The sequence below is a fragment of the Erythranthe guttata genome, chromosome 5, assembly GCF_056151865.1.
Source record: "Erythranthe guttata isolate IM_541 chromosome 5, IM_541, whole genome shotgun sequence".
Lineage (NCBI taxonomy): Eukaryota > Viridiplantae > Streptophyta > Magnoliopsida > Lamiales > Phrymaceae > Erythranthe > Erythranthe guttata.
The window spans coordinates 459033-469807 of NC_142537.1; the positions used below are offsets into that span (position 1 = coordinate 459033).

A 10775-nucleotide genomic window follows, 5' to 3' on the forward strand; every position below is an offset into this window, starting at 1 on the left:
ATGTGGATTTTTTTGTAATTTAACCTTACCTCAAGGGTGACCTGATTTACCCTACTTTTTTTTAGGCACGCCCATAAGTAATGACATGGCACATTGCTGATGGTCCTTTGTTCTTGAAAACATAGCAGACACATGATAGAAATGTAGGGGAAACAAATCAAGAAAGACACTTAATTAGCTTCTTTAGATGTGCAGGAAACATACTTCTATTTCAGCTAGAAGATGAAAATGAATTCATGACTATTTAATTACATAAGAGAATGATGGAGCAGACACACTCGTTGAATGTTTCAAATCTATCCAATACGATCTCTTGTTTATCGTAAAAAAAAAATCCTAAAAAACCAAACTCATTTTGCGAAACATGTTTTTCTCCATAAAGATGAAGACTGTTAAAATGTTTGCCAGCAAAACGAATTATTCTGCTTCTTGATCAGCATACTTAAGCTCTCCGAGACAATCCGGAAACTTCACTGGAATTTTCAGCGGTGTAGCAATTTCTACACCTTGCATGGCTTTCGCCAAACAATAGCCTAACGGTATCGAAACTGCAAATGACACAGCATTTCCGACTTGCATATACCTAAAAACAAACATAGTACACGAAATGAATAATTTTAAAATGACTTCACACATACAATTGTGGAAAAGAAATATTGAAGTAATTAAAGCACTGAAGTCCGAATACCTCTCTTTGATTGGTCCGTGAAGCTTATAGCAATCCGGAAATCCTTGTAACCGCGCATTTTCACGGACTGAGAGCACTCTATCTTGACTAGGATGCAGGAGAATCTATTGAGCATAGAATATAAACGTTAATGCATAAAAAAAGACGCATTGCTTTTTATTGATTAAAAAAAACGAACAGTTTTTCGAACCTGATTATGGGGTTCAGCCCTTGTAACTACAGTGGAAACAATTTCATCATACCACAATCTACCGAAAGGCCTGCGCAATTACTTCCAAGGTAAGAAATTCGAAACATGAAATAATTGAATAGGAAATTTCGAAACATTTATAAAAAAATATTTACTTCGAAGACTTCCCAGATTCGAATTTTATTGCATAATTAGGTACCTGCTCATATGCAAAAAACATGAGTAAATTTCAAAATAATGTCTAAAATGATACAAAAGAATATATATATATATATATATATATATATATAGACACACATACCAAAGGTTTCCCAGATTTGCATAAGGGTATATTCACAGATGGATCCTGTCTAACAATCTTGTTTGGCTCGATAATTAAACCGGGCAAATTTCGAAAATTAGCTCCCTGTTGAAAGGCAGCATCAAAACAGCAAAATAGGACAATGAGAAAGTTTTGAGGTAGATAAATCAAATTATTTTACTCAGTCTTTAAAGAATGTATTTCAACCTTCTGTTTTGGAACATGGCAGACTCTTTCATAATCATCTTCATTTAACTTTAGAGGTCGATGATCATACAATACGGACTTACTTGAATCATTCTTTTTCTTATCTGTATAGCCAAAAAGCTCTGAAAAAAAACAGTAACGATATTTACAATGTATTCAATCATGTGAAAAAAAATACGTCACACTGAAAAAGGCTTATCAGAAAGCTGCCACTGCTAATTATTCGTTACACATTTTTTATAATCAGTTGACTCAAATAAAAATACCGAGACTCACCTTTCCTTTTCAACCTAATGAATTTCTGAAATGCAGTTTGTGGAGCTCTGCCGTAAGGCATTTCATCCAAATCGGCAAAATTTGTCACCTGAAGAGATATAAGAATCGTGATTAGTGCAAGTAATCCTCATTAAGAGCTACTAAAATTTAATTAAGACCACCAACCTCTGGTAATTCAGATATCACTTCACCGAGCAAAACAGGTTTATGGAGTTCAGGGTGCTCATTTCCATGTCCAATAATAAGTTCCTAAATTCGGAGTTGAAAATATGTTTAGAAGTATAATTAATTGAGTGAAGCGAATTTAATGTAAATTCAAACCTTAAACTCATTTGTAACAACTCCTTTCTTTAGAGACTCGTGTGTAGGTAGTGGAAACTGAGGTAATATCTGAAGCATCAAACAGGTTGTTACAAACACATTCAAAAAAATTATAAGCAAACTAAATCAGGAGTTAATTATAATTATTACACACACACCTCTGTCGGTGCAGCACCCCAAAGGAGAAAACGCATTCGACACTGTGGGACCCCATATGCACCAGCAGCCATGATACCTAGTCGTGTCTGGTAATTCATCGAGACAAGCCGAGCAACTGCATAGGAAGCCAAGATTCCATTCTTGAACTTCAAGATATCTGTGACATTTTCCATGAGCACGTACCTAGGTTTAAGAAACTCAACAATGTCCATGTATACAACAAGCTGGCGATTTTTCTTGTCGTTCAAGGGCTCGGGACATCTGAACCGGTTGAAGCCACTGATGCCCTGACATGGCGGACCACCGCATAAGAAGTCAACATCACCCTGTGCCAAAAAAAAAAAATCAAAATCCAGATAGATAGTTTTGTTGTTTTTTTTTTTGCAAGAGGAATCAGAAACATTTCAACGGATGCAAAATCATAAACACTACGAAACCTAAATCCAGAAAACTTACTGGAAGGGGTAATAATTTTGCTCTATGACCTCTTGTGACGAACTCCTTTATTTTTTCAGTGCATTTACTAAACAAGACGAAGTAATTAGAAAAATGAAAATGATACCTAAACAAAAAGGATAATTGATCAAATAATAAGAACATACCTCAGGCCATCGGCTGGTTCCCACGTATCATCTGCACGACCATAGCCTTTCCACCTTACCTACAAAATTAAAAATAAATTGTAAAAAATGGAGTTAAATAGCGATATTCCTTTTATTTTCTGAATCTCTGAAATACTTTGGCTGGCAGAAACCATCATCTAATGTGTAAAATATCAAAACAGATGCATTTGTTACTTAACTAGCAACTTTTGTACTTAAATCCATAAACTTAGTTTACACAGAAAGCAAGATAAAGCAATGTCATGATAACAATGAAGTACCTTAAAATGCAGGCTAGATTTTTTGAGTTTATTTGGATTTCCGTAACAGATACCGACAAATTTCTCCACCTCAAATTCTTCAGATGGAACCGCCGCAGAGTCATCAATGTCAGAACCATCACTGTCTATATCTTCTTCATCTGATCCTACTTCTTTGGATCCCACCAAATTGAATTCTTTACAGAGCTTTTCCCATTCTTTTAAAAGAACAAAAAAATCCTCAGCATCTTCATTCCTAACCTGAAAGTTACATGCAACTGTTATTGACATTGCCATAATATAAAAAATGCATAACGCTTAACTAAAGATGTAAGCAACAACCTCTGTGTTGGGATGGTTAAATTTCAGACTTTCGCATGCATCGGAGTTGTAATCGAGAGCCCATTTCTGTTTACCAAGAAAAAGAAAAGGATTTATTAGGTCAAGTGTGTACTGTGTAGGACATTAAAAAGTGAAAAACTGCGTTAATTTTTATCAAATGTACTTACTGTGACAATGTTTTGTCCAGCCAAAGATGCACCGATACTAAGTCCAGAAGACATAGCACCACAGCCGGAATACAAGTCCAGCATGGTTCTTTTTGAACGCTGTAAATCTTGTGGAGGCTTTTCAACATCAGAAACTGAGTTTTCCTTATCTGCATAATTGTATGTAGACAAATTAGTCACAACAAAACGAAACCAAAAATAATCATATTCGTCAATTATCAGCAGCAGGGTAAAATAATATTTAGTACAAGCTCACCTCCATTTAAACTAATGAAAGCATGCGGAAAGGAATACTTCATATCAACATATAGATCCCCAGAGCCAATGAACTTCTCTTTTTCAGCAATGTCCATCTGTTCAATGTATGATCAAACATCGAATAATAGTGTCTAAAGAAACAAAGTCGGGTCGAGTTTTGTACTTACATCGAGTGGAAGCACATTAATTTTGACTTTCGAACTGATGCAACTTAAATGATTATCGTCTCTGATGTCCGAATAGAACACACGCCGTGCATCAATAAGAGGATATTGTTCTTTTATAACCTGAAATTATCGAAATGAATTGGTAAAAATGGCATACAGTTAAACTTGAAATCAATCTGTTTTAGATATTGTCTCACCGTATTGTTGGCACGATAAAACCATTGAGTGCAAATAAAGCTCTCTCGAGTCACAGTCTCGAACATCTCCACGATTTTGGCGATATAATTTGGTTCGTTATCTGGAGCCTGGAATTATACAATCAGAAGATAATTATTAGTTTTCCACCAAACAATGGGATGTGAGTAACAAAGGATAATAAATCTAAGTTCAATGGTGTTTATGCTTTCGGCAAAAAATTAACAGCTGAGAAATTACGATAGGCAAAATATATGAACGAACCTCAATGTACGCATCTTCTAAAAGATCGTACTCTACCCCATCTACAACTGCCTTGGTGTAATGGAATCTGGCTTGGCCAAACTCCTTCTCCCTAAAATCAGAATTAAACAATGAAAAACATTAAAAAAGAGAAAATAAAATTCATAATATTTGAATAAAATTATGCTTACTCGGTGGACCCATCCGATAGAGTTACCATTACAGTGGCCGTCTTATCCTGTAGAAACATAAATCAGACGGCAATTGCTCGTATAATTCCCAAAAAAAAAAAAAAAAAAAAAAAAAAAAAAAAAAAACCTAAATTTTGGCTGAGAAATAAAAGTTGGGTCGTTTTACCTTAGACACGTATCTATGGGGCCATCTCCGCTTGGCTTCTTCAGATGGAATTGGTTCGCCGGCGAAGCTGATCTCATCTTCCGGCGGCGCAGCTTTCTTCAGCTTCTTGTTTGACGAATAGGAGGGTTTAGATGGCTCGGAAACTATCTCCGCACGCTTTTCACCTCTCCCGGCGCTACCCATTCTCCCCTTCCTAAATGTGCACAGTAGGCGAACTGTGTGTGTGAGAGAGAAAGAAAGAGAGAGTTTGGAGTAGAGAGAAGAGCGGAGAGAGACGTTGGATGAAGATTGAAAATCTGTAGAGAGAGACTGAAGTAGACGAAATTTTGAATTGCGCTAATTTCTAGGGCAGGCGGGAAAAGATTTTGGGGGAAAATATCTATTTTTATTAACAATTTTATTGATTTGCAGTTTTAGGCTTTAACAGATTTTTGTTTGCAGCGGAAAGTATAATTAATAACGGAAATTACAGTTTCTACCCCCAAGTTTTCATATATTACATATTTGACCTCTCATGTTCAAAAAAAAAGATTTGGTTGCTCATTTCAATAATTTAACAATTTTTGTCTTCTACGTCAATTTACCGTTAGTCCGTCAGTTAAGGCAGTGGTGAACACGTGCTTCATTGATTATGTTAGTTTTAACAAAACTTGATCAAAAAGATTAAAAATGTTGATTTTTTAAAACATGAGGGATCGAATGTGTATTTTGTGAATATTGGGGACCAAATGTGAAATTATGCAAACTTGAGGGATGAATCAATATTGGAAATATTATATGAGTGACTAGTGCAATTTTAGAAAGAAAAAAAAAACCAATACACCATTAAAATTCTAAAATGATAGTTACTATGGAAAAAAAAATTAATCTGTAAACCGAAAGTTATTTCGAAACAAATGGAGTAATTATTTGATTTGTTCGCTTTTCTCATTTATTTAACTCTTAAATCTAAATAAATTAATCCAAGCTTAGTTGTTTGCGTTCGAAGAACCTCTTTTGTCGATAATTCATAATTAAGCAATATAAAGTTAATCAAAGAGGAAATCAAGAATTGGGTTTGAAGTAATAAGAAAAATCTTCGAGTTAATCCAAAATAGATTTCATTTATTTTAATTTATTCCCACCATCCTGAATTTCCAACTCTTCCATTGACACTTAGCAATATTTGAATAAATTAGTAAATTCTTAACTCATATAATCAGTATTTAATAATTCTAAGCTTATCAATAATTAAAGATTAAAATTATGGCTACTAAACGCACAACGTGTCAGTCAAAATATGATGATTAAATTAAACAACGCGTACAAAGTGATTAACACCCTTGTCCCTCCTCCAATTGCGTGATTATAAATCTTTTTTTTAAGTTTATTTTAATCAATTAATCATGGTCCAGACAAAGAAAAATAATTTAAAATATTTAGCAAATCTACTGTCTTCCCATAAATGGAAACATAATTAGGTATCAAGTTCAGTCCATTCTAAGATTGCCCCTTTAGTTTATTTTTTATTCATATATATTTTTTTTATTCATATATATATTGATGTAGTACGATTCCAACAATTCATCCGTAGCACTTCTTGATTTCTCGCGTGGACACTACCTGCATAAAAAAAAAGTCGTTAGGGCACCGGGATTGGTCTCGGCGAAAACCCTCCAACGCTCAAATCAGCTTTGTATGATAAAAGAGTTCAGATAATTTAAGAGACTGTTCGGGAGTTATGAATTTCGCACCTTTGATTTTAAGGGTTTCGTGTATTTATATGAAGACATATAATTTCATGGGCCTAAGCCACTTAATTGGGCCGACTTAAGTCTAACTGTTTAAATCATGTCGTTTTGAGCCTTAGCCAACTTGAGCTTATAATTTTATCTTTAGTTGATTTGGACATGGCTGTGTCTCAATGGTCTTGTCGATACCGGCATCTATATATATATATATATTAAATATTATTTATTATTTTATTATTTGAGGTCTGAGGCTGTGTTACCTACAACGACACCCCCCCCCCCCCCCCATAGAATGACTTCTGAGAAGAAGTGGGGGCCGAGTCGTGTTCCCATGCTCTGCATCTGCCACGTGTATAATAATAATAATATTATAAAATCAATTATTAATTTAAAGATCAAGTGGTGGTATATCAGTTAATATTTATTACACCACAACTAACAATTTGGTGTCTGAATTCTGAAAAATGCTGTCCAAATTTAAATCCTAATCAAATCCAATCTTCAATTTTTCCCATACAAAAGTAGTTGACATTTATTGGGATAACACTAACTTTTTGGCCACATATACCAAATATATATATAAAAATATATATATAATTATTGTGTATTATTATATATAACCAAATCAAATAGAAACCCTAATCAAGGATTTCTTGTATGTTTTTTTTTTTTGCACAGAAATGAGTCAAGAGTTAATCCCTACTCCCACCTCCACTAAAAGCGCCGATGACACTGAAATCGATACACCGCCGCACGCATTTCAGCCCATCAAGCCGTTGCCCTTCACCTACGGCGGCGCACCCCAGAACCACCACCACCACCGGCAACCACCTCCGCCGCCTGCTATGGTGGCCGCAGCATATAAAGAGTGCATGAAGAACCATGCAGCCAGCCTCGGCGGCCACTCGGTGGACGGCTGCGGCGAGTTCATCACATCTCCCTCCGCCACCGCCGCCGCCGGAGACCCCACTTCGCTAAAATGCGCAGCATGTGGCTGCCACCGCAATTTCCACCGGCGGGAGCCCGACTCCGCATCCATCACCCCGCCGTTTCTTGATTTCCGGCACCCAACTTTCCCTAAGCGGTTTTCTGATCTCTCATCCTCCCCACCGCCGCCGGCGGCAGCTCCGTACGAGCAGGCCCACATGTTATTTGGCCTCAGCAGCATGGCGGTGGGGGCGGAGGAGCACCACCAGGCGCCGGTGACGCCGACGGCGGAGTTCTACCCAGCTGGCAGCAGGAAGCGGTTCAGATCGAAATTCAGCCAGGAACAGAAGGAGAAAATGCGGTCTTTCTCGGCGGAGATGGGTTGGAAAATGCAAAAGTCCGACGAGGCGGCGGTGAGAGAGTTCTGCCGTGAAATCGGTGTTACGAGAGGGGTTCTCAAGGTGTGGATGCACAACAACAAGAACACATTCGCCAAGAAAGAAACCAACGCCGGCGGCGCCGGCGCCGGCGATGTTTCTGCAGCTAGAAACGGCGGAGTACTAATCAGCTTCGAGAATAACGCCGCCAGCTGCGAAACCGTCGGAAAAAGTGAAGAAAGATCGACTGATATTAATGGAACTTCATCTCCTTCTACATGATGTAATTGCTAATTAAGATAATTAAGGGGTGTTAATGATGATTAACTGGGTGATTAATTAACAGTAATTAATTAATTTCGTCACTGTTAGTGTAAGCAGAGAACAGAAATAAGAAAAGGTGGGAGCTAATTAGTGGGAGACTTGTTTTTTTTTCCATTTTTTTTTTTTGTTAATTACCATCATTATTAAAATTTAATTAATCCTTTTTCATGAACATTTCCATTTGTCTTTTTTTTTTTCAATTTGTTATTGCATCAGAAACTAATTAAAGTTGGCTAGTTGCAATTAATTTCAGATGCAACAGATTTGTTAAAGCAAAAGTTGGATTCTTACAATTAATTCTATGTTATCTCTGCAATCTAAAGTTATGGACACGTGGCGTAACAGGGTTTAATGTCAATAAATGTGTAGCAATTGGTAGATCTCTTAGAACGAAAACAAGTAAATAACCTACTTTGCACCAAAATTATGTGTAACAAATTATAAATTAGGGAAGAAACGCAATTAGAATTTAGAACTATAGATTTAGACCTTGATAATTAAAGTAAGATAGATTGATTTTTACAATTTTATTGATTAGGGGTATAAATGAATCGAGTCTCTACAAAAACATGTTTTTATAAAGTCTGTTCGATTTATTATCAATTTTCAAAGTGGTGTTCGAACTTATTTCGATAAGCAAGTGAATTGAGTATAAATGAATTTTAATCGAATCAAACATGAATCGAGTTCGAGTACCTTAATTTTTACGCGTATATTCTATATTTTTTATGCGACCCCACAGACTGAAATGAAAGACTGAGCAACTAATTGAAATTTGTGTCCCAATTCATAAATAAAAAATGTTATCTTTAATTTGTTGGTGATTATGTGAACTTTGAAGGCAAGTAGAACAACCAAATCTTATTATTTGTTGGTTGTTGTGCCGGCAAGTTTTGGACACACACATACTTTCTATATTATAATAATATTAGATAAATACAAATATGATAATAATAATATAATAATAATTATTATTATTGTTATTATATTATTATATGAATGACTTATGTCCGATTTTTTATATCAACGGTTTCTGGATAGAGTTTGTTAAACATGATTCATGTTTAGTGTAGTTTGTAAGTTATTGTACAAGAGTAGATGTCGATGCAGTTTCAATTTCGTCCGTAAATTTTATAACTTTGGGTTGGGGAATTATTTATATGTATGTATAAATAATGTTTAGAAATTAGAATGGACATGATTTTTGGTAATTGCTGCACACGTGTGACAATCGGGCCGGCCCATTTAAGACTAAGCCCACATCAACAAATGGAAGCTTAATTTTTGCTTTCACCATCACCTCCTAAAGATTGGGTTTTGGGCCTATGGCAACTTGTATCAAAATTGAAATAAAAATTTTGTTCCCGAAGTAGATTTTTTTTTTTTTTTCGTCGAACGAGGAATTCACCTAGTAAACCGTCTCGGGTCATTCTTTTCACTTCGTTTTTTTTGCGTGAAACAAACGCTCATGCCTATGGTTGTTGTAAAAATGGCAGAAGGTCCCCGACCCGGGGTCTTCTCTAGATTGTTCGTCTCTAAACTTAGGCTCCATTCACGGGCCCCTACACGAAGGGGCCACCAATAAAAAATATTTCCGTAAATTAAAAAAAATAGTTCAAAAATACTTTTCTTTCATACTTTGGAGTAGGGAGTCAATTTAAGAACGGCATGGAAAACGTAGACATGCAACAACTTTCACGCACCACCGTCCAAAAGAATTTCGCTTTCTTTTCATACTAAATAATTAATTAATAATTATTTAAATACTATATAGCATTTAAATTTTATATATTTACCTCATTGATCAAGTCACCATGCATGACTGAATATCTTATATAAATTAGTTAATTAATATATATATTTGATAATTTAGGGAATATTCTATATTAGCAATTCTCATACTTGGAATTTGAACGTTGAAAGTTTAAAGCATAATATTCGTCCACTTGGCAATTGGGCTGCATCTTCTCTTTTGATCAATATATGTGGTGCCTATATATGTGTCAATGTGTGGTGTAAAATAAGTGGAAACAAATTTTATTTTATGCCAAAGTACTTCTGTTGTTAATCTGCTATGAACGGAAATTTTGCCGAGGCGAGTTGTCTCTGTCCTTAAGACGAAATTTCCCCGCAACGGTGCTAACGGATTAAATGGAAATTGTCTCCCAAGATACAACGGCAAAACTTGGAATAGGAGCACTCCAAATCCCAAGTACGACGAACTGTACTTTGTGTAGAACTTTTCGAGAGAATCTGTAAAGGGAAGGCTGAATATGCAGTAGGCTTTTATTTGGATTGAAGTGAGGAATCCTGGGAATGTTAGGGTCTATTTATAAGGTTTGAAAAGTAGTGTCCTTTGGGGCAAAAAGGTACCTTTTGTTTGAATGGTTGCACCATTTCGAATGGAGCCAATTGGGAGTAATAGTTGCACCATTTCGGGTTGAGCCTGAATGGTTTGCATTGGTTCGGCCGCACCAATTCAGACCAGTCAGATCAATCGAGATGGGCTTCGACTGAATGGGTTAAAGCCCATGACCTAATGTTTTTGGCCCAAAAAATTAATGTAGTGATTTGGGCCCGAGCCCAAATCCAAATCCGATCCATACATACGAACGAACGAACGAGCGAGCCGAGCCGAGCCGGCCGGCCGGTCGGTCGGACGGACGGCGGCGGCGGCGCGATTT

General features: G+C 36.3%; 1 protein-coding gene and 1 pseudogene across 2 annotated transcripts; one reads left to right on the forward strand and one right to left on the reverse strand.

The window, feature by feature from the left end:
* Positions 1–150: 150 nt before the first annotated feature.
* Positions 151–5126, reverse strand: LOC105974779 (putative DNA (cytosine-5)-methyltransferase CMT1). The gene is made up of 21 exons (XM_012999930.2): positions 4734–5126; positions 4568–4614; positions 4398–4488; positions 4136–4243; positions 3939–4058; positions 3770–3866; positions 3514–3662; positions 3347–3412; positions 3026–3265; positions 2745–2803; positions 2599–2665; positions 2142–2468; positions 1984–2052; positions 1828–1911; positions 1663–1750; positions 1387–1508; positions 1180–1284; positions 1034–1077; positions 879–948; positions 689–792; positions 151–583 (listed from the first exon to the last, which is right to left on the reverse strand). The coding sequence occupies exons 1-21, from the start codon at positions 4914–4916 to the stop codon at positions 418–420; spliced, it is 2406 nt and encodes an 801-aa protein (XP_012855384.2). The 5' UTR covers positions 4917–5126; the 3' UTR covers positions 151–417.
* A 1947-nt stretch (positions 5127–7073) lies between these two features.
* On the forward strand, positions 7074–8263 carry LOC148770357 (zinc-finger homeodomain protein 11 pseudogene; annotated as a pseudogene). The gene has a single exon (XR_016031308.1). The product of XR_016031308.1 is annotated as a zinc-finger homeodomain protein 11 pseudogene (transcript).
* The last annotated feature ends 2512 nt before the right edge of the window (positions 8264–10775 follow it).